The 25,909-nt window shown below is 29.1% G+C and overlaps 1 protein-coding gene across 3 annotated transcripts in view; it reads left to right on the top strand.

Moving 5' to 3' along the window:
* The window catches only part of LOC129912168 (rho GTPase-activating protein Graf), an 85,333-nt gene that overhangs the window by 35,085 nt on the left and 24,339 nt on the right, over positions 1–25,909 (top strand). For all 3 annotated transcript variants that reach the window (XM_055990308.1, XM_055990307.1, XM_055990306.1), the window contains exons 3-4: positions 17,478–17,635; positions 17,697–17,870. In XM_055990308.1, coding sequence (XP_055846283.1) covers positions 17,478–17,635; positions 17,697–17,870 — 332 coding nt within the window. The remainder of the gene's footprint in view (positions 1–17,477; positions 17,636–17,696; positions 17,871–25,909) is intronic.

Below are 25,909 nucleotides of genomic sequence, written 5' to 3'. Positions count from 1 at the left end.
AGGGCAAGTATTGGTTTTGTGTCGAAAAAAAAATTTGAGGTTTTAATCAAAACCAACATTACGATGATGGAGAATTCCGAAAAAGTGGATCTCGCAATTCCGTCCGTGCGTCTGTGCGTCCATCTGTACACATTTCCACAGGCTAAATGATTAGACGGATTTTCTTCAAATTTGGTACAGCTGATTTTTATAGAATTCTGAAAGTTGTTTTTTTGAAGTGAAAACTTCTTTAGTATCGTAGTGATTTGAAACAAGATGAAACGAAAAAGCGACACGAAAAATCAATTGATCATAACTTTTTTGTTTTAATAGATAGATGGATGAATGATTTATACAGTAGATAGGTAATTAAATAAATTATGATTGTGCAAAATTTCAATTAATTTTATATTCAAAATTCTGAGATAACGGTGAAAAGATGATCTTTTTCTAAACACGTTATATCTTTTGATCTAGAGCACATAACAAATTTATTACGCATGCTGATAATATTACCTTTCATTTTATATATCCACATAACGGTACGTGCTCTACAAGTTATATAATCTTTAATTGAAAAACTTGAAATATACCTCAAAACACCTGTGAAGATTTGTTGCCGATGACCAGCCAGCAGTAGAGGAAGTACCGTAATCTCAGTTTTAAATTTCGACATGGTTGGCTTTATAAAATTCTTACTTTTTTTGTAGGCATGGTAGATACATGATTGAAGCGTTATATAAAAGGTGAAATAATAATGATATAAAATTTATTATAGGTTGTCTTTTAAAAAATGGATTTAATGGCGTTAGAAGAGAAAAGAGATTGATTGTTTTGCTTTTTTTATGAAAACTAATTGGGTTAAAAAAATTCTAGCTTTTTTTTGTAGATGTTGTATAGACATGGTCGATATAAATATTTTGAGCTGAAACAATAAGCTTTCAGATGGTATAAAATGTATTGTAGGTTGTCATATAAAAAAAGTGATGGAATAAAAAAAGTTATATTTTTTCGATTTTTTTAAATGATTTTTAAGGTTTCACTTCAACCACGTGTGAATTGCACACGTGTAACTCCCATACAAATTTTTCAAGTTATGCCAAATATTTTTGATTTTGATTTTGCAGACGTAATGTTCTTAGCAATAGCAATAAAACTGCATTTTTAGTTTTTCTCAAAAAAGTCAAAAAACAAAAAAAATTTTCATTTAACAACATTTTTACCTAAATGTCTGGTATTCCCCATCATCAACAAAATTTCTTTGCAGCTCTAAAAACCTACAAGTAAACTAGGTAACATAAAAATGTTTTGAACTGCAAGAGCAAGTACATACGTGGGACCCAGTCGTGCATTTTATTTCGATTAGTTTAAATAGGTACATATAACTTCTTTTTCAAACACCCTTTTATTATTATTTTTAAAATTAAAAAATAAACCAAATTTTGTATTCATACTTGACATTTATTGACTGATGTAACATTGATTAATAAACCCACAATCTTAAAAACGTTTTGCTAATTCACAGTTTCTAAGGTTAAAGTAAGAAACAATTATACTACCTATCTGAAGATTACTGAGGTGCGATGAAGAAAGCTGTGTCAGCAAAATGCGTTATTATATGTTCAGCCCATACGAAACAAAACAATACGATTTTTGCATTTGTTATCTTTTATGATATTTGAATCTGTGATTCTTCTATTAAAACATTTCGCTATGCAAAATGTCAGAGTTGACATTAATTAAATCAAAGGGAATTTTATCATATTTGATTATTTTATTCCTGTTTTGTTGTTTTGATTTGCAGTCTACTACAAATACGTATATGAATTTGTTTATATACTGTGCTCAGCACATTTATAATTATTCTTATTCACATGAGCGAGCGGGTGAAAAATTTGTATTGCTCACTTCTTTGAATCTTCTACTGATGTTTATTATTATAATTTTTTGTTTTTTTTTTTTTGTTTTCAAAACAACTTGGAATTATTTATTGTGTAGTTTCTTAAGATAGATGGTTTCCTATTAGATTGTTTTTAAGGTTGTGTATTGAGGGTGTTAATGAAACTGAAATTATTTTGTTTATTTTTGTATGCTTTGGATTGACCGCATAAAATAACTATTTGATATTCCGTACTAAAATCAAACGTTTAAAAAACTAATCTATGTGTATTTGTTATATTTTGAAAAAGAAGGCTGATTTTAATAAAATGTTAATGTTACTCGGAGATTTGTATAGATGTATTCTTTATTAAAGGTTTTAATTTATACTCTAAATGCATTTACATACATACAAAGGACAACTCGGTTAAATTTATGGCGTTAACGCCATACGTTTCAGCTCAAAATTTAAGTTTTTACACCCCGTCCAAAAGTTTAAAAAAGTAATGAATTTCATTTACATAGGTTTACTTTACTTAAACTTAAATGTAACAGGAACTAGATATGCTTTATTTATTATTTGGTTGCAACTAACGTTGTTGATACGTATTGCTTCTTACATTTGAGTACAACCGCAAACTTCTTGTTTTTTTTCGACACAGAAAAGATAAAAAAAACTCACTCACTGTCTCCGCGTGCAATAAAACCACCACAATATGAGTTGTTCGAATTATTTGTTATAAAAGGTCGTCTAGTTCTCTGGATCACATCTTTAATCTAAATAAAACTACTGTAAAATTAATTTTATTTAAGGGGAATTATATCGCACCCTATGAAGATATCTATTAAATGTTTATAATATAAAAAAGTAACGTCACTTAAGTTCTATCGTAGAAAAGGTTTTATATAAAAAACTTTGAAATTTAATTGGATTTTTTAACAAATTTTTGTTTTTTAATTTATGGAATCGTAACTCCGAAAGGAAAAAATAGCACTTGTTTAAAAAATTATGGGTATTGTTGACCCCGAATAAAAAAAAATAAAATAAATTAAAAAAAATCGTTTTCCCTCTTTCCATTTCATAATTAAAAACTTTTTTTCTCGAGCATGTTGTGAATTTATAATTTATAAATATATATTAAGGCATAAAGAACAAAACGAAAGGGTGTCCTATTAAAATTTCGATAGTTGATTTTTAAGAAGCACCCTAATGTTGTGCCTATGATTTTCCATTAATTGAGATAACCAGAATTAATTGTCGCTGAACAAAGCAATATTTGGCAAATATTACATTTCACGCGAAAAGAAAATGAACATTTTTATAATTAATAATCAAAATCAAATTTCACAAAACACACCCTACAAAGGGAATTTGTTTTTTTTTTTTTTTTGTATAAATAAGCTCGTCTCTGCCTTCTATGGGTTTTTTTTTTGTTTAGAAATGTATACAAATATATAAAGCCACGTTAGTTACATTATGATATCGAATTTCGAATAATCGACTACATAGTGTCTTTGGTTTTCATTCGAAATTCGATATAAAATCGCTAAAAATATTAAAAAGTGTTTACCTCAAACAGTTGATAAGTCTGGTGTAATAAAATGTTTGATTACCTATCAAAAAAATTAAATAAAATTATTTTCTAATGAATCACAACTTCTGAGGTCATCAATGGATATGATGGGAATTATAAATGTGATCGATGAAACCAACGCCTCTTTATACATACGTTTCTTTTATTTATTATTATTTTGGAAAAAAAAAAACTTGAAGCTTATAGTGTGCATGAACCGCTCCAACAATGGTTTTCGTCGTAGTTACTTGGCCGGAAACATATTGTAAAGATTGGAGACTTTTTCTCAAAAGAAATTAAAGTAACCTCTGGGGTTCCAGAGGGAAGTCACCTGGGTCCGTTATTGTTCTTACTTTTTGTAAATGAACTTCTGAGTGTTCTCAAAAATTCTCATTGCTTAATGTATGATTATATTTAGTTGTTTTACATTAGTTAATGCAGGCTATTTTGAAAAAAGGTAATAAAATAAATCTACAAATAGGTTTTCTTTAAAAAATTGGTCACATAAAACAGATATTAAGTTGTTTTCTCGGATTTCTAACGATTGTCTTTTGCTTCAAAATTATTTCAATTCTTTTGTCAATTGGTGCAAATTAAACTATTTTTTTTATTAAATATGGATAAGTTTGCTTGAATGTCCTTCAACAGGACTTTGTTAAATATTATTCCAAATTATTCATTAAATAATCTACAGTTACAAATAGAAGAAGAGTTAAAAAATTTGGATGTTATATTTAATAGCCCAGGGAAATTAGTAATTTAAATCGCATTTTTCGCGGGACAAAATTTTTTTCATGGAATGTGTTCGGGTGGTTGTCCTTATCATAAAAGTCAATTTGTTGGGATAATTGGAGGTTGGGAACAGCCGCCATCTTGGAAAAGAGATTGGTATCGTTTTTATTGAATAGCTCCATTGTTATTCATTTTAACAAAAAATGACAAAGGTAAGACTTATTAACAATAAAATTATCTAAGAAATGATATACAAAACAATTCCGTGAGTTGATTAAATAAAATTTTATAGTTGGTCAAAGTGCGGGTTTGTATCGCAAGGTTGGGACAAAATGACATTTTTTCATATATCTGACGAACTTTTGATTTGTTTGGATAATTCTTCAAGAATGAATTGTAGTACTTATAATTACCTATAAAATGAGCCCACAATCGTTATTGTCACCATCGTATTGTAGAAGTAATCTAACTCCGAAACTCTCCATGTACTAGTCAAAAGTAAGAAAAAAGCTGTTTTTTTGCTAGTAGGCCGAGAAAATTTTGGGAGTAGAGGTATAACCAAAATATAAGTACGCAGTTTTGCAGCCATACGCGTGTTAATGTCGATTTCAAAGGTCTGACAACTCTAATTTTGTGCTTTATACGGTTTTTGGGGGGTTAAATAACGTAAGTTTTCCAGTTAATGTGAATGGGCTAAATTTATACTATTTGAAATTATAAATATACAAGCTGATGCTCTAATATTTTTCCTAAATCTGGACACCTCAATCTCGGCTATGGAGTTAATAGAACTCACGATATAAGCTTTTTTAACTAACCATATCAGGCTTTTCAATTCAAATAAACAAACAAAAATCTAAACAAAAAAAGCTTCTAAAACATAATCGTATAAACGGCTTATATATAGTTCTATTGGTCACATCCTCAAGATTGAGGTGTCCAGATTTAGGAAAAATATTAGAGCATCAGCTTGTATATTTATAATTTCAAATAGTATAAATTTAGCCCATTCACATTAACTGGAAAACTTACGTTATTTAACCCCCCAAAAACCGTATAAAGCACAAAATTAGAGTTGTCAGACCTTTGAAATCGACATTAACACGCGTATGGCTGCAAAACTGCGTACTTATATTTTGGTTATACCTCTACTCCCAAAATTTTCTCGGCCTACTAGCAAAAAAACAGCTTTTTTCTTACTTTTGACTAGTACATGGAGAGTTTCGGAGTTAGATTACTTCTACAATACGATGGTGACAATAACGATTGTGGGCTCATTTTATAGGTAATTATAAGTACTACAATTCATTCTTGAAGAATTATCCAAACAAATCAAAAGTTCGTCAGATATATGAAAAAATGTCATTTTGTCCCAACCTTGCGATACAAACCCGCACTTTGACCAACTATAAAATTTTATTTAATCAACTCACGGAATTGTTTTGTATATCATTTCTTAGATAATTTTATTGTTAATAAGTCTTACCTTTGTCATTTTTTGTTAAAATGAATAACAATGGAGCTATTCAATAAAAACGATACCAATCTCTTTTCCAAGATGGCGGCTGTTCCCAACCTCCAATTATGCCAACAAATTGACTTTTATGATAAGGACAACCACCCGAACACATTTCATGAAAAAAATTTTGTCCCGCAAAAAATGCGATTTCATGCCCATATTTTGACTAATTTCCCTGAGCTATTAATTTGAAATTTAAATTTAATTTACACATTAATTCCATTTTGTCCAAAACGAGTTCCTTACTTGGATTCATAAAAAGAAATTCATTAGATTTAAAAAATCCTTATAAAATTAAATCTTTATATTGCAGTACTGTGCATCCTGTTTTAAAATATAATTGTATTGTTTGGAGCTGTACAACTAAGGGTAATAAAAAGACAATTGAAAATGTTCAGAAAAAAGAATTCTCAGGTTTGCTTTTCGAAATGTTTTTGAAAATAATTAAGAAAGATTTCCTTATTCTCATACATAACTGAAAATGTTTATTACCTACTTGCAATACAGACTCTCGATATGAAAAGAATAAAATGTAAGGTATGCCACTTCTACTTTTTTAAGACCCAAACCGCTCCTTGCAATTGATTCTCATCATAGCTAAAGCCGCAGCGTGAACCGATCACTGCAAGTTGTAACTTATTTAAGCTGTTTTATTCAAATTGAATATATATATTTATATTTATGTCTAGAAACTAATCAGAATGTCGATTATTAATTTAAGTTAAATAATTGAAAACTTCTGGCTTTTAAAAAATGTATATCTTAGTATTGTAAATGTAGAAAGAATATAAAAAATCCTTTAAGCTAAAATGAAAGTCTCGATCAAATCGTTTAGCAGAATAGGACTGTAAAATGTATTTTATCTGTTTTAAACCTACATTGCCTGATTTATATTTAGGATATATAAATTTATTTTATATTAAAAAGAACAGAAATTGTATGGTATTGGTTTCGGATTTGTGATAACAATCATAGCTTAAATTTCAACACCATATTTATAATTAATTCTTTCACATAACAATTTTCTTATTTTAATCTCTATTTCTTCTTAATAATCATTACGTTATATATAACATAACTCAATTATTTTGTCATAGCAAACGTTTATTTAAGTGGCGATTATACTTAACTGGATCCACTATTCCAAGCAGTAAAAAATAGTTTAAAGCTTATTAGATATTCAGCGTTTTCACTTTTTCTTGCTTTCCTCTCTATAGACAAATAACAATTTCACTTTTGTTTGTCTTTACTTTTGCTGCATAAACATTTCACATTAAGGTATTATAATAACTCTTTTTGTTTAATTCTATTTAATTTTTTTTTTCAATGACAGTGAGTTCAAGGGCGGTCTGTTCTTTTTTTTTTTTTGTTAATTAATTTGGACACTGATCCAATGAAAGTTAAGAATTTCACTCCAAACGTATCCAAAATGGGAACCTTTTGTCACAAACATCATTAATAACATACAAATTCATTTAGCATTTATTTGATGCTTCTTTGCATACAAATGTTAGACCTCCTTTCGCTTTTGTGATTTTGAAAAAAAAAAAAAAATTGAAGCCGGGCGAATGATCTGGCGTGCGTGTTCTGAATAAATAAAACTGAAAATAAAAAGTCACAAATGGATTTGAATACCAAAAGTGCTAGAAATGTTTAACCTTTTTTTTTTCTTTTTATTTATGGACAGAAAACAAAACAATGATTCGCAGTTAAAGTATTTAAGTTGGGTCTGAGACGTTCCTATGTGTCTATACAGCGATCCTCCCATATTTGCGGGGAATGCATTCCAAAAAATGCGGCGTATGTTGAGATTGATACTGTAACTTAATACAAAATAAAATAAAAAAAAAAATTTATAACTGACTTTTTTTTAATGTTTCCCTTTTCACGAAATTTTGACTGTGAGTATTAAGCCGTATATTAAGAAAACACAGCTCATAAAAAAAAGTACGAATACTGACGCGGTTCACAGTGGTTTCATTTGGAGAATCGAAAAACTGTAAAATCTGAAATTTGTAACGGAATTAAATGAAATTTTGCCCTTACACACATTGTGAATTATGCATTACCTAACCTTTAAAATCTGTTCACGCAATAATTTTTTGGTTTTTATTTGAAAAAAAAAAAAAAACTAGAATTTGGCTAAAAAATTTACTTTTTGTATTACCTACGTGCATACAAAAATGTTTGATTAAAATATGTGTGTACTACAACACATTTTTAAAGTACTATTAGTTTTTTAGGAACATCGTGAAACAATATAGCATATATTTTGAAGAAAAATAAGTGTCAATTTAAAACAAAAATTGAGGGAAAAAAATGAAATATCAGAAATCCGTCAAGTCAAATGATTAAGCTGCGTGAAGCCAAAAACAAATTTTGCACTGAAAACTTAAAAATCCACAAAAATCATTTTTTTTCTTTACATAGTTATTCCAAAAATCCTCGTTTGTTCACTCTCCTTTTAAAAAATAATCAAAACACAAGATATTCACCCCACCTTACGTTTAGAATATATTCAAAAACAAATTTTAATTGACAAATTCCAAGTCCCCTAAAATTCCCTAAAATCCCCAAATTTTTTTTTTTTTTTAAATTGACATTTCTGTCGTTTGTCCACCTCGAGTTCTTTTCATATACCAATTAAACTTAAGCCGTATGTTATAAAACAAAATTTATACTGTAATAAATAAAATAGAGAAAACATCATACAAGCAAATTTTTTATCTTTTTAATTTGTATGATTTAAGGTGTTTTTTTTTGCGTATGAAAAAGAAAAGACAAATTGTGTAGCTCTGTGTAAGCCCCACACCTCCACCCCTCGAGACTCTACATCAATAAATGATCAATAAATTCAGATGGTTTTACTGTCAATGATTAAATTAGAGGAAACTAAGAAAGTCACTGTGGTGTATGCGTAACTTTTGTTGGGAATTTTCAGTAAAAAATGGTCTAAGTTGACTTCTTGATTTTATAAAAATAAAATTCTGACATAAACCTAAATGTAGCAGACCAATCTAATTTATCTCAGTGAAAAACCGAATAAAAAATAAAAGCCAGTTGTGTACATAACAAAACATATCCTTAAATTAACGTATCTATAATAACCTTTCTTTCTTAGTTATTTATTCCGAGTAATGCTTTAATGTAAAAAAAAAACACAAAACTTGGAAACAGAAAGATGAAACATTTCTGCAACAACCAATTCAATTATCGCAAGAAACAGAGACAATGCAAATTATAAAAAAGGAGTGGTGACAAATTAAATTTCTCACTTGTTAGGAGATAATTACTTGAGGCAATATTGAATAATGAATATCGTATTATTTTATTGACACAAATATCCTTCATAGCTGAAAAGAAATTTGTATTTACCAAGAGTTTGGCCAACAAACAAAATACTGGTATATTCAACATGTACTTACACACTTGGGTGCGGTTCGAATACTCACAGTCGCATCATGTGGCTAAGGGTTTTCTTCGAATTGAATTTTATTTCAAGTTAAGTTTGCATTCAAATTTATGTTTTTAATTTTATTTAATTGTCATAAATTTGTTATATGAAAATATAAAATACAGTTTTGAAACAATTAATAATCATTTCGGGCGAGATTCAAAACAGGATTACAAATAAATTTATCATCTCTCTACTCTTATCCCTTAATAATTTACAAGTTTAATATCGAATCTGAATTGGGTATCTAAAAAATAATAATTTACATAAATTAAAAAAAATACAAGTAAAATTTAAGACCATTATTTATCTGACGACCCGACCCTTAAGTGTTAAAATGGTAACACTTCTTTTGCGAACGTGACTAATCACAGTTGAAATAAACACACTGCTCTTATATGCAATTTTTTTATTCCACTTTAACTAGCATTTTCAAAAGTTAAATCGTACATAGCTGATGATGTCTGTTTAAAGCAAGTTGTACTAGAAAATATTTCTAAAATTAGAAAAATTCAAGGTCATTTCTCAAAAGCATGTAACAAGCTGATCACACAAGCGTTACAATAAACACTGCACAAATTACACTACTGTGCAACAATATAGGATCATTAACATTTAATGATTCCTCCCAAAACCAGAACTATAATGAATGCTTTGTAAAAGGTATACAAATATTATTGCTTCAGCCTAGTAGACAGCTGAAGCAAAGCAAACATTTACGATGGTATCCAATTCAGAGAAAATACTAGGTACTGAAAATAAAAACATCGAGAATTCTGTCAAATTAAAAAAATGAATTGAATTCTGCAAACAATCTTGTGAAATATCCTAGAACTGCGAGCTTAAAAACCAAACACTTTGTGTGATATTTCTAAAGAATTGTTCGTTTCGTATATAGCACGGAACACACCTAACTGTTTGTCAGTCATGAATTGACGAAGGTGCTTGTTCCAGCCAAGTGTGACCACAAGAATTGTGCCTCTATGTCATCAACCCGCAATTAGTTGTCAGCACCGAGTAAACCGAGTTCACTGTATTGAACAGGGTTTACTAGTTAAAAATGGTAAGTTTTCAGCAGCAGGCAGCAGCGAATTAATTGCTGTGCTTGTTTCTGGTCCGGAAGCTAACGCGCAAATGTCAAAACATAATTTTTAAGAAAATACAAAATTGAGCGGGTCGTATTACTGTATTTCAAAATGCTGTATGATTAAAATTCTGTATAATGCTGTACGATACTGTATTATCATAATACTAAATTCTGGGGTCGAATTACCGCACACGATTACGATCATACGTTCACGTTTTGTTTATTGCTCTCTCTATTTAATTAGTAGAAGAAAGATAGGGACACATAGCAACCATACGTTAACGAACGTATGCCGTAGTTCGACCCCTGTTTTTCAAAATATTGTAAATTCAAAATCCTGTAACTTAAATACTGTATAAGTAAAAAACTGTTTTACAAAATTCTCTATTTCAAAATTCTGGATCTTGAAATAAATAGTGATACAAAAAATACTGTATTTTCGCAAAATATTGAAGAAAATTAAAAATTTGCCTAAATATTCGTGGAAGTTTTGAATGATCATACAATTTGATGGAGTTGGTGATTGATCAAAGCAATCTATGTAAGATGGATAAAAAAAGACAAAGAAAGAGATGAAAATCATATTTAAAACGTATATCTGCAACTGTAATTGCAATTTTAATTGCTTAAGCGAAGTTTATAAGAACGTTCTGGTGTCATGTTGTTGGAGTGAAATTGATATACAGGGTGTCCCAAAAGTAATGGATCAAACGAAGTATGCTGATAGGGGATCTTAAGGGCTCTCAGAATTTGGTAACTTGTTAATCCCAAATCCTTACGGTTTTCGATTTAATGCAATTCTTGTAAAATTTCAAAAAATCCCTACTTTGCAACAGTATTTTGCTTCCTGCGCCCATTATTGATTTTTGTTTTTTACAATTCTTTTACTAAAACATTGCCAATTAATTAGGAACAATTAATTGATCAAAATATTTTTTATTTCATAGGCCATTTCGCTGAAAATTAACTAACAGTTTCAAATTTTATAAAAAAATCAGTTTCTGACTTTTATTTGAGAGCAACACCGCAAAAAAAATTTGTACGGTGTGAGAATGGCTTATTCTTTTAAAAAGTTGCCCTGTTATTGTAGTTTTCAAAAAAGTATAAAAATTCCCAAAGTTGCAGTTAGATAGCAAAATATTACAATTTTAATTCAACAAAACAGGGTTTTTCAGAACAAAAAACAACCAAAAATAAACACATTTTCTCGAACTGTTATTTGTTTATTTTTCTTTGAACAAAAGTCTCTATTTTTGTTTGTATTTTTGCTCTGAAAAACCCTGTTTTGTTGAATTTAAATTGTAACATTTTGCGATCTAACTGCAACTTTGGGAACTTTTATACTTTTTTTGAAAACTACAATAACATGGCAACTTTTTAAAATAATAAACCACTCTCACACCGTACAAATTTTTTTAACGGTGTTGCTCTAAAAAAAAAGTAAAAAACTGATTTTTTATAAAACTTGAAACTGTTAGTTAATTTGCAGCGAAATGGAGTATGGAATAAAAAATATTTTGATTAATTAATTGTTCCTAATTATTTGGCAATGTTTTTGTAAAAGAATTGTAAAAAACAAAAATCAATAATGGGCGTAGGAAGCAAAATACTGTTGCAAAGTAGGGATTTTTCGAAATTTCACAAGAATTGCATTAAATCGAAAACCGTAAGGATTTGGGATTAACAAGTTACCAAATTCTTAGAGCCCTTAAGATCCCCTATCAGCATACTTCGTTTGATCCATTACTTTTGGGACACCCTGTATGTACAAAACAAATTTTATATTGAAACAACTTAAATTTAAGCTTTTTGAATATAGAATTTATATTTAACTGTTCCTTCTACGAAAACTACAAACATTCATATCCTGGCACGCTTTGTCTGGTGCGGTGTATTTTGGCAACTTTTATTGGACTAAAAGATAAAATTTGTGTCAAATAAGAAGTTATAAGGGCTATTAATTAATTGGAACTTTGGGTTAAAATTCAAAGCCTGATAGTATTAGAATGCATGAATGGAACTTTTGTATGGGTGTTGGGTGTTTAGTTTGGGAATGCCTTCGTAACCAAATAAATGCAGTAAGATTAAAAAAAGTTTAGATGGATCTTTTGACTCGTAATTAAATTTGAATTTTTAAAACTGTACTGTATTTTGTTTATATATTTTTTTCTTTTTTTAAAATTTTTCAAATTTGAAACCCCATAATTAGCGACTAGCGATTTTTTGCTCAACGAACTTTAGTTTCCCAACTAGGAACGTGAAACGTTCATAGATACCTAATCGATACACAATCAAATCTGCGCATTAAGTTGGGAATTGTTTTGTTTTTGTTTAATTTTTTCTTCTAAGCTTTTTTGTTATTTTGTATGACAAACAATTAAAGTACAAACAAATGAAAGTATCGAAAGGAAGCTGAAATTGAAAAAAAAGAGAAATTATTAGAAAAGTTAAAAATAACTTGGAAAGTTACTCTCAAAGAGAAAAAAATAAAACATATTAGTAGGCTGAATTTGACAGTAAAATTGGAGATAAAATGCTTTCCTCTTATTTTTATATTTAATTTACTTTGGAAATTGAGAATGAGGGTTGAGTATACAAACATCTTAAGACTTAGTTAATGCGACACAAAAAAGTTTTATATATTTTTATTTTCTAATATAAATGAGAAAAAAAGCACTTGAAGTTCAAAATAAAAAAATTATTGCATGCAAAAAAATTGAGTGAAAATTCGTCGAAGTTTCCTACAATTTTGACTATTTAGCCGTAAATTAGCTATTTCAACTACAATATTACGGCTAAATGTAAGGTCAAAATTGTAAGAAATTCAACCAATATTATAAAAAGAATATTCAACATTTTTATTTGCAATAAAAATAAAATTTAATTTTCAATGCATTTAATATAAATATGTTTTTTTTTTTTATTTGTTGGAAAGCAAAACGATTTTTTATTAGAAAATCTTGCACTGATTAACAGTCTTTTGTTTATTCATGGTAGAAGTTTCATATATTTTATTACACAGCCCTATGATGGTAGCCGATCGGAAGAAAATTTTATCCGATTTGTACGAATTTTTCAATTTTCATATGATTTTAACCCTTCCGACAGTAAAATGACAGATATACGAAAAAAATCTTAGGTGCGTTGAAAATTTAAAATACATGCGATGCTATGCAGTGAACTGTCAAAATATTTGCGACGGGTTATGATTTACGCTTTTTTTCTTTCCGATTCTTCCCGACAGAAAATCAAACGTGAAATATAATCAGAAAAAAATAAAAACCAAAAAAAAATTGGGAAATGAGTGCGTTGTTTGACGTCAATTTTTCTTCTCAAATTCGGGTACCGTGAATACAAAAATCTTCCGATCGGAACTTTTCTCCGATCGGATATTTTTCCGATCGGCTACCATCATAGGGCTCACAATATTATTTTAGTGTATGACTGGGACTGCAATCCCACACATCCTTAGGATACGGGCACGTCGCAATCCTGAGCGGCAAAACTACATAAATTAAAACATTTGAAAATGTATGGGAGCGGACCAGACCCTGAACTGAGTCACTCAGTTCTGTTCTATCCAGAGCTGCAAACTGCAAAGGTATATTGACGAACATTTTGGTTTGTGGAAAATGGAAAAACTTTTAAGTTCATCAATGAGAGAAAGTTTAATTTGGATAGCCTAGATGGTGTACCTAACGGTTTTTCCATTTTTCATCCCAGAACCTATGCTTTTTGCCGAGGCGAAGGCGGGCAATTTATGTCTCGGCAAGAGCGCCGTTTTTCACCATTTACCTTCACAGGAATGGGCTTAGTCCACCTCCATTATTTAGTGCACTTAACATACTCTCACTTCCAATTTCATTTTCTCGAAAATTTCTCTTACTGTCAAATTCTTACGAAAAATACTTAATTTTTTGTCACTTTTGGCTCTCTCTTCGACCAAAGGCTTCCTCCCTGATCGTTTTAGTTAAACATACATGTCACCTTTGTAAATTAAATTATCAATTACACAATCGGACGTTTCTAATCCTCCAGTTTTTCCCATTTACACAAGTTCTATTCATGGTAGGCCTCGATTTTGCCCATTTCTGCCTGGATCAAGGATTTTTCACGCCTTATTTTAAAATAACCGAAAAATTTAACTTATGAAATGGTCATAATGGGTTTAAATTCATTTTCTAAGTGTTTTGCCTACTTTTGTTTACATTTGATCTCGCTAAACCTCACTTTTAGTGCAAAAATCAGATGTGTCCCTATAATTATTTCGCTCCAGACCCGGAAAAAATAACTGTATTATTGTATTCTAATGAATTAAATTAAAACAAATGGTGAGAAACAATCCCCCATATACATATCTCCTTATTCATAAAAGAAATACAAAATAATATCCTTTACATATCTTAACACGAATCAAATAAATTTGTCCTTATAATTATTTCGCGGAGTGTATAAATATGTTTTTTTTTTTTATTTGTTGGAAAGCAAAACGATTTTTTATTAGAAAATCTTGCACTGATTAACAGTCTTTTGTTTATTCTTGGTAGAAGTTTCATATATTTTACTACACAGCCCTATGATGGTAGCCGATCGGAAGAAAATTTTATCCGATTTGTACGAATTTTTCAATTTTCATATGATTTTAACCCTTCCGACAGTAAAATCGGACAGATATACGAAAAAAATCTTAGGTGCGTTGAAAATTTAAAATACATGCGATGGTATGCAGTGAACTGTCAAAATATTTGCGACGGGTTATGATTTACGCTTTTTTTTTTCCGATTCTTCCCGACAGAAAATCAAACGTGAAATATTATCAGAAAAAAATAAAAACCAAAAAAAAATTGGGAAATGAGTGCGTTGTTTGACTTCAATTTTTCTTCTCAAATTCGGGTACCGTGAATACAAAAATCTTCCGATCGGAACTTTTCTCCGATCGGATATTTTTCCGATCGGCTACCATCATAGGGCTCACAATATTATTTTAGTGTATGACTGGGACTGCAATCCCACACATCCTTAGGATACGGGCACGTCGCAATCCTGAGCGGCAAAACTACATAAATTAAAACATTTGAAAATGTATGGGAGCGGACCAGACCCTGAGCTGAGTCACTCAGTTCTGTTCTATCCAGAGCTGCAAACTGCAAAGGTATATTCATAGAGGAAGGAATACCTAGAGACGCGACTTCGGTTGGTTTTTCTCTTCCATACTACAAGCTGCAATGAGAGGAAAAACTCCACAGTGCTTATATGTGGTAGTTTTCCCGTGCATTTTAAATGGCACCAACACATTCAACTGTGGAGTTGAGCTCAAAACAATTAAAAACAATTTAAGTGCTCAGTAGGAAATAAATTCATAAAAAAATAATATAATAAATTCAAAACACGAACCTTTTTTTTTATTTCTGTACATATTTATTGAAAGGTGGGTGTCTGGAGTGAGCTATTTGAGCTATTCAAGTTCATGTACAAACCAAAATCATGTTTAAATTCAAAATTTGTGAGGACATCTACTGGTGAAAGGAAGGTATTAAACGAATTGTACTTTTCAAACGTATTCACAGATAGGAAAACAAGAGAAAAATAAGAGAGATTATCTGAAATTAAATTTGCGGGTGTTTTAGGTAAGGGGGGTACGAGTCGGCTCTCTAGGTATTCCTTCCTCTATGGGTATATTGACGAACATTTTGGTTTGTGGTCTAAATAATGGTTTCTTGTGAAGAAAAAAATATGAATTATTATTTAAATTAAAAAAATTATTATTAAAAATTTAAAAAAAATTGGCACCAATGGGAATCGAACCTTGGACTTCAATGTGACTCGAATCTCTGACTGTATAAAAAGCTACAGCTTAAACGGATGGATCGGTTCTCTTTAAACTTAGTAGTAGTAGTTTTTGAGATTGTACAGATGATTTTTTGGAATAATTTTTGAAATTTGTTTGAAATTTTGGATTAGATGTTGATATATATTCACTACAATATGGAAAACCAACTTTATTCACATTCAAATTTGATTCAAAGAAGTGAATACACATAAACTGAATGCTTAGTGAACGTTCAAATAAATGTTTGCCAAGAGGTCCCTTCCAGTTTCGAGTGATTTTTTTCTGAACACTTATTCGGACTTTTTAAAAATAATCTAGTTGTTTGATTTTGCGGGCTATTAGTAACTGGGCCACACGTACTGTAAAATTTATAAAATAATGCACTAATGGAAAACATTTAAGGGTAGGTATACCTAACAAAAAATTTGGTTTTTGAAAGCTCCAGTATTCTTGTTTTCAGATATTTTATTGAAAAAAAAAATTAAAAAACTAACACGCATTTTTAATTAAACCATTACTAAGATTCACAAGCATGTACATTAAACTTTAATTAATATTTTGTACTTCTATATAATGTACAGTACATTTATACCAAACTAAAAGATCTACGACTTTTCGTTGTCTGCTTCACGATAAATGCCCCATAATTTAACATTAATTCAAATCTACATTATGGGCATTTATTATCTGGGGTAAATAAAAACTCCAGAATTCGAGTTGTGTTTGTTTGGTGAAAAACCACTTCGCGATTTTTTTCGGTCAGTGGTTATTTTCGAGGTTTGAGCTTAACATATCTATGAATGTGCTCCGGGTGCAGCGCTGTTGCAGACATGCTGCACATGTGTTTCGGAGAGAATAAAGGGCACTTATTCCAAAAATGTGTAGATACTATTGCTCTGAACTTTTCCAGTGAATAAACCTAAATAAAATGAATATTTTTATTCAATTGAATGTGTTTCCCAAAATACTATGGCTTAACAACTACAATTTTACTTATGGGGGGCGTATAGGTATCATTAATTGTGCGTTATCATTAAAAACAATTTAAATTGTTTTGCTTCATTTTGTTCGGCTAAAGATATCATTAAAAAATGTATTGATGATACTAAATTAGTTTTATATTTCTTGTGTAAATTGAGATTTATTTTTGTAGCTCTGCTCTAGATTTGGTAGGTACCTTACCTACACAATTATGTAGATCACATTTTCTCTTTTTTCCTTTTTTGTTTATTTTGGCCCAAGCTTTGTGCTTTGGTATTTTTATTCATTCTGTTTTAATAAATATTTCGAATTATGTATTCGCAATTCATTTATTGAATTTCAATTAAACAATATGAGCAGATGGCAAGAGATTTTCAACTTACAAAAATTTCAAACCTAATCAAAGATACTCAATTGTATATATTTTCATTTTCCAATTTCAGTTTTATCACAACGACAATGCCAACTAGCAAAGAGTTTAAAAGAATTCAATTTTGAATGCATTGGCACAGCACAAACAGATGATGAAATGGTGATAAGTGACAGTTTAAGGCATTTTGGAACAATTATTGAAAGTATAGAAGATCATCGAGAACATATGGTAAGGAAATCATATTTTGAAAATTAAATTTTAGGAATGTATTTGACTTTTTATTTTTTAGTTAAAACTTGCAAACGATCAAATTATTGAACGACTTGAAGACTTTCGAAAGAAACAAATCGGTGGCGTGAAGGAGAATAAGAAGAAGTTTGATAAAAAGACTGAGAAATTTTGTCAATCGCAAGAAAGATTCCTTAATATGTCAACAAAGAAACCAGAAAACACAATACAAGAGGTAATTTGTATTAATAAACTTCAAGACTAGTTTTATGCTTATCAAAAAAGTTTGATGGAGATTTAAAGTTAGGAATTTTAACAATTAACTCCAAAATAATGACCAAAATCATCACAAAATATAACTACATATTTTATCAAGAAAACTTCTCATTGCATTTGCGTGTCACTTTTGGAACCCATTTTTACTTGCGATAAGGTTCTATACAATATCAAGTTAGGTATCGTACAAAAAAAGATAACAATCAGATATGACATTACTATGATAGAGAATGCAAAAAAAGTGAGTCCCGCAATTCCGTCTGTGAGGGGTTTTCGGAAATAATTTTGTTTTACCAAAAATAACGGTACCTCCCATTTACTTATTTTATAAAATATTAAGATTTTTAAACAAGTTCTATTTTTCAATGAATTCTTTTCTTAAATCATTACTAACGTTTTTTAAATCAGATATTCTCCCATACAAACAAATCGATGTCAACGAATTTTTTTTATGCAAAAGCAACTATATCAATTTAATATAGGTACATAAGATCAAAATAACATTTTGAAAATATTATTTTTTGGATTTATGTAAGATGTAATTTTTTTTTTTGAAAAATCAAATTTTCGATTTACCTATGTGTTCATTAACAAGTACTACAAAATGGCATACCGTTTTTACTTGCGATATAGGTACTATAGGGCAAGTTTAGGATTCGTAAAAAAAATCGAACTCGAGATAACAATTTTACATGACATTACGATGATGGAGAATGCCAAAAAAGTGGGTCCGGCAATTCTGTCTGTCTGTCTGTCCGTCTGTCTGTCTGTGTGTCTGTCTGTGTGTCTGTCTCTATCTGGAGCTGCAGCCTAAACGAGTGAAGTGATTTTCTTCAAACTTGGTGGTTAGCAGTTTTTGGTGATTCCCTAGAGGGGAAATTGAAATTTTTTTTTTATGACCAAAACTAACAGTACCTGCCATATAACGGAAATAGAAAAGTTAATTTTTTTCAAAAACGGATCTAACGATTTTCGAAATTTTTTTTCTAAAAATACCTTTTTATACAAGAAATAAAATGGCATATTTTTTATTTTTTTTAAGATAATTTAAAACGGAGTTTAATTAATTATAAAAACAGATTTAATTTTTTTTTACTACTTGAGTAATTCCATGTGAAAAGAATATACGAAAAATACTTATGTCATGAAATCTTTTTGTGTCATTTTTTACTGGTTCCTTAGCTCAAAATATGAAGTTCTGTATATAAATAATCCCCCAAAAAAAATTAGCAAGTGAGTAGTATGAATTAATTCCTTAAGTTACTCAATTTTTGAGAGTAAAAAAAACTAGGAACTTAAATTACTTTTTTGCATATTTCTTGCGACTTTAAACTTAATTGAATGATTGTTTTTTTGCATTTGTAGGGTGATATTTAGACCTTTCCAAAACCGTTATTAAAAATGAAATTAGTCCATTTTAAGCTGATCTATTACAAAAAAGGTGAAAAACACATTTTTTTTTTTTTTTTTTAAACCCATTTTTTAATATTTTTTTTCAAAACTGTTTTTGAAGTAAAATTTTATGATCTTTTTGAAAAAAATCATCCCGTTATGATTTTTACATTTTTAAGCTATTTTTTCAAAGTTTTTTGTTGTTGTTTTTCAAGGCATACTTAGTATTCAAGTTATATCTTGAGTAATAAATGACTAATCTGAAGAAAAGAACCAGAACCTGAAAGCTGAATAAATAAGTAAGAAACACTAGAATAACTTTTTTGGGTAACTCTAGATGTTTAAGTGCAATGTTTTAAAACATTAAAAAAAAAAATGGTTTTTTAAAGGAAATTTTTGCAAAAAAAATTTTATTACTTAAAGAAAAAATCAAAATCTTTCGAATCCTCATAGTTTTAAATTTTTCATGTATAGTACACTTTCTGGCAAAGATAAAAAGATAGTTTTCTTTGAAATCTATGGATAATTTATAAAGATATGACTATTTTTGTAACGATCAATATTTTCGACTTTTTCTGTTACTTTTTGAGTTTTTGTCTATAACTTGAAAAGGAATCCGAATTTGAAAATTTTTATTAAGTAATTTTTTGTAGATAATTAAATTTCCTATCGATATCCTATCGGTATCCTTTTAAAATAATTTGAAATTCAAATGTTGCAAAAAACTTAAGAAAAACTATTCAAAAATGAGAAAAAACGACATTTTTAAGTTTTCTACTAAATAGTCCATTTTTATCCTTTGAGTATTAAAAGATATTGGACATGTAACGGAGAAAAGAAGAAACATTATTTTTTATTTAAATTTTCGTGTATTGTCAAAAATTGAATACAATACAAATTGGATAAAATATGAACTTTCAAAATCTTTTTGAACCATTTTTGTTTAACACATTTCACAAGTGGTAATTAGGAGTTTTGTATATTTTTATCTTTACCAATTTACACATCTATTTAAAAAAAATAAAATTCTACTATACATGAAACATGAATTTAAAACTATGAGGATTCGAAAGATTTTGATTTTTTCTTTAAGTAATAAAATTTTTTTTGCAAAAATTTCCTTTAAAAAACCATTTTTTTTTAATTGTTTTAAAACATTGCACTTAAACATCTAGAGTTACCCAAAAAAGTTATTCTAGTGTTTCTTACTTATTTATTCAGCTTTCAGGTTCTGGTTCTTTTCTTCAGATTAGTCATTTATTACTCAAGATATAACTTGAATACTAAGTATGCCTTGAAAAACAACAACAAAAAACTTTGAAAAAATAGCTTAAAAATGTAAAAATCATAACGGGATGATTTTTTTCAAAAAGATCATAAAATTTTACTTCAAAAACAGTTTTGAAAAAAAATACTAAAAAATGGGTTTTTTAGAAAAAAAAATAAAATGTGTTTTTCACCTTTTTTGTAATAGATCAGCTTAAAATGGACTAATTTCAGTTTTAATAACGGTTTTGGAAAGGTCTAAATATCACCCTACAAATGCAAAAAAACAATCATTCAATTATGTTTAAAGTCGCAAGAAATATGCAAAAAAGTAATTTAAGTTCCTAGTTTTTTTTACTCTCAAAAATTGAGTAACTTAAGGAATTAATTCATACTACTCACTTGCTAATTTTTTTTGGGGGATTATTTATATACAGAACTTCATATTTTGAGCTAAGGAACCAGTAAAAAATGACACAAAAAGATTTCATGACATAAGTATTTTTCGTATATTCTTTTCACATGGAATTACTCACTTATGAAATTTCTTCAAAATATCAAATTTTAAATTTCTTGAATGAAAAGCTTTAACATTATAGTTACTTTAAGCATAAGAGCAAGTAGGGGAAGGTGGCCTAAAATGGCCTCCCTAAGAAAAATGTCCTATATCTCGAAAAACAGTAGCATTCAAACTTAAATGCTATGTATATACTTTTCAAAGTTTAATATATTACTCTCACATTTTTTTCGTTTGCGAGTTGAAAAAGTTTTAAAAAGTATTTAATTTTTTTAATTTTCAAGACGTCTACAAATTTCACTGATCAAATTTACCCGGGTAAAATGGCACACTGTCCAAACATACGTGATTTTAAATGCAAAATTGAGTCAAAGGGCTTCTTTTCCATTTTCTTGGAACAAGTGGTGCTTAATCCCCCCAGATCTTTCATCGAGTCATTCAAAACCCAGTTCATGTTGGTTGCTCGTCTCGTTTTTGTAGTTTTTGCAACTTTGAGTGTTTTGGATGCTTTTTTCCAGGTTTTTGACGGAATCAAGGGCTTTCCTCAGTCCAGGACTTCCTCTCTGTACATCGTTCATATATAGCAACTATTTTTACTTTAAAAAAATGAAAATGTGAAAAAAAAAATTAAAATGACATGTGAAATAGGTATGCCATTTTACCCGAGCACTAAGTAGGCCATTTTGCCCATTTTGAGTTTTTTCAATATAATTTTTACACCAAAAAATTTAAAATCGTTTTAAACCAACTTATTTCAGTAAATTAATAAGAAATACTTCAGGCGTACACACATTAACTTCTTTTTCCAAAATACAATGTTTTTCATACTTTTTTTTTGCAAACAAAATTTCACAAAATTTTAACGAGTGTACTTTTTGATGTGGATAGAGACAGTTTGACCTGTCAAATTTCAAAAAATGGCTTGAAGTTCCTTAAATTTCGTATATGTTGGTTTTGCCAGATAAACTAAAGAATCGCGTTCATAAAACTTTCTAATTATTTTCATTTCTACGATTTCTAGCAAGGCCACTTTCCCCTACGTGCGACCCCAGTCGTGCAATTTATTTTTTTTTGTAATTATAAAAATTAGTTTTTTTTAAGGGGTCTAACGTCTTTGAAAATACTTTTTCTAAAAATGCATCTTAAAAAAAAGAAATTTAATTGCATACTTTTTTAGAGCTTAATTTGGTTTGATGTTGTTTTTTTATTTCTTTAAAAAACGAATTTTATTTATTTTTTATTTATTTAATTATTTTTTATTTATTTATTTATTTTTTATTTATTTATTTATTTATTTTTTTTTTTTTTTTCAAATACATTTACCAGATTTCTATATAAAAAGTCTTAAAATTCTTAGCAGCTTAAACTCTAAGAGCAAGTTCATCTGACCCAGTCGTGCATTTTATTTTCTATATTTGCCTTATAACTTAAAACATAAAATATGACATGCTCACAAAATTTTATTAAAATCTAACTATGTTTTTTCATAAATAAAAAAAAAAAAACAAAAAATATCAATCAATATTTTTGAGGTTACGTTTAAAAATGATCAAATAAAAGTCTTAGATCTTTTAATTACACTGTGTAACGAAAATATAATTAAATTTTCTCGGGGTCTAGTACATTTTGTAGCTGTCTCTCGAGTTACCAAAGTCAGCAGAACATGTGTTTGCTATTTCATTTCTCAGCGCTACTTAAGCACATCAAAATTGAATTAATATTTTCTAGAAATTGCTCAAATTTCTACAAGACGTCTTAAACTATAAGTACAAACATCTGATTTTGTAGGTGCTAATTAAATGGTCGACGAATAAAAAAAAATACTTTTTTTGCAAATAAAAAAAAAATATGAGCAAAGAATCATGACTTATGAGCCGATGTCCCGCATCTTTTTACAAAGCTTTGGGGTTATTTCGTCGTACTTTGGTATTTTCTGAACAACAGGATTTAATTAATAAAATGCACGACTGGATCCCACGTAACAAGTACGTGTAGTAAGTAGTTCAAAATATACAAATTATATGCTAATTCTTTGGTTAGATATGAGAACAAAAAAATATTTGTATTTTTACTTTTTTCCAATTTTTTTTTTTGGAAATTTCTAACACAAAATGCTTTAAAATCGCTCCAGCATTTAACGACACATACGTAAAAAATTTCAGTTTTCAAAATCGGGAACGGCTTATTTTCAATATCCGAATTTGTTTGAGGAGAACTAAAAACGCAGTTTTGTTAAATTTCTTAGACTGTTATGTACTTACACTACATAATATTACTATTGAAATCCTTAAAGCCGTTTTCGAAAAAAATTGGAATTACTTGAAAAAATTGTACGCGAGGTACAAGTTCTAAGCAAGATAAATAAATTTGTATAAACGCAGAAAAAATTAAGTTAAACAAAATTAACTTTGGATATTGCAAAAAGAATTTACTGCACCAAATTTCAAGATTATCCTTCCCAGTTAATCTAGTTATAAAGTTGAACCCACAGACGAACCAACGCACAGTATAACGAAAACTTTTTAGACTTCTCCATCACCGTAATGTTGATTTTTTTTTAAAACCTCCAATTTAATTTTACAAGAAACCAATACTAGGGAGCAAATTAAAATGAAAATCTAAAACAAAATATCATAACCTTTTGATATTACAGATACCATAATTATTTTGTATTATTTATAACAAATTGCAAACAAATTATCATAATGACACTACTGTTGCCCCATATAGAGTTACGGATTAAGGAAATGACATTTTATCAAAATAAAAAAAAAACGAAACAATTTACAAACACAATTATGTCCAGTCCATACATACATACTAGTCGGAGAGGCGACCGTCGAGTAACTTAGCTCATAAGGTTAGAGGTTAAAATTAGTGTCAAATGAAAGATAAGTTGATACTGAAAATAAAAAAACAGGGTTGCCACTTCTAAAATGCGAACTTCCATGTGGCAACCTTATTTTAAAGGAAAAATTGTCACATAACTAATACCTAAATGCATATCTTTGTTGTTTGGTCGGATAAAAAATTTTTTGAAATGCCAAATGAAAGTCAAAATAGTAAAAAAAAAAATAATAAAATAAAATAAAGAATGTAACCCTACAAATGTGCGACCCGTGCAAATGAAAACAACACTGACAAAAATCTTCTTTGAACAAAACAGTATAACTTTTTATGCACTAGAAAGCTGAACTATACACCATATTTTAGATAATACTCTCTTCTATCTAAAAAATGTCGGGTGCCACCTCGCAAATGCAGACAAGTACTCGGCAACCCTATCCAAATGCTAAAAAACGCAAAAATCTCTCTATCAAATTATACACATTGGCTTAAAAACAAGTGATTTTAGTGTTTTTTAGCATTTTTTTTTTATAGAAGAGAGTATTATCTAAAATATGGTGTATATATGCATTTATTAGTTATGTGACAATTTTTCCCTTAAAATAGGGTTGCCACATGGAAGTTCCTATTTTAGAAGTGGCAACCCTATTTTTCTATTTTCAGTATCAACTTATCTTTCATTTGACACCAATTTTAACCTCTAACCTTATGAGCTAAGTAACTCGACGGTCGCCGCTTGGACTATACATAATTGTGTACCGGTAAGAGGTCGCATTTCTACCTTCAAAAACCAAACCGGCAAAAACGCATACTGTATGCATGTCTATATCATTTTAAACCCTTGAGTAAAGTCAATAATGAACATGATTACGACAAAAAAAATTCGATAATCTTAAAAAATTAAGAAGTAAAATATGTTTTTTTTTGTGAAAAAAAGCCTTTTTAAAAACATATTTAAATATATGTATACAATTTCAAACCATAAACTAAACAGTCTTAAAAATCGATTCTACACCCACGTGATGAAAGAAGAGTAAAAGAATAAAGTGTAGGAAGTAGGAAGGAATCTAGTATCTGGCATGTTCAAACTATGAATGGAAACAATAACTATTCCACACATTTTGAGGACATAACTGTTCTACGTTTACATTTTGCGGATGTAAACGAAAGTGTAGAATATACATTTTGGCGGTGAGAATAATGGTTACATACAAAATAGAGTAAAGAAAAGAATACTTTTTGTAAGGACATTACCTACAAAACTCGCTCCAGGTACTACTTCGCAGCTTAAGTTATTTTTTTTCGTGCATTCCTTTTTTCAAATGGCTAAAAAATAAAATGTGAACTTTTTGTTTCTGTATATGTTTATGTAGGTATGTATGTTATGTGATACACACAATGCACACTTTTCTTCTTAGTCATTTTGAGATATGAGGTTTGTTTGTTTCAAGTGCTGAAGCTTTATGTTGATATTTCAATTTATGTTTTAAGTATGATTAAAATAATAAATAATATTACAATAATAATATGCCTTTTTCATACAAACATAGTCATTTGTTGGCTAGCCTGGCAAAAATCGTCTTTTATGAATGTGTGTAAAGCTAGGAAATGCTCAACAAAACTGTACTTTTTAATCCTGGAGCAGAAACCCTTCAAAGAAAAACTTATACATAAATTTATCTGGAGTTCATCATGCATTTTTGATGCTGTTTGGGGTGGTTTCGTTTTCAATGTCTTTCTAGTCCTGTGCATGTGCAATGTGTACCCACACCCAAATGTGGTGTGGTGTGTTGCGTTGAGCGCATGACCAAACTTTGAAGTTCTTTTTGACAGAACTTTGAAAGTACTTACAATAATCTGTCAAAATTTATTATTTTTAAGCAAATTTTGTATTTTAAAACGTTGCGGCATAAAGATAGCCACCTTCTAACAAATAAGATTTAAAATCTAGTCAGTAAACTTTATAACTAGGTGAT

The sequence above is a fragment of the Episyrphus balteatus genome, chromosome 2, assembly GCF_945859705.1.
Source record: "Episyrphus balteatus chromosome 2, idEpiBalt1.1, whole genome shotgun sequence".
NCBI classification, from domain to species: Eukaryota; Metazoa; Arthropoda; class Insecta; order Diptera; family Syrphidae; genus Episyrphus; species Episyrphus balteatus.
The sequence above is the reverse complement of the archived record's forward strand: the minus strand, read 5'-3'. Positions and strand labels throughout refer to the sequence as shown.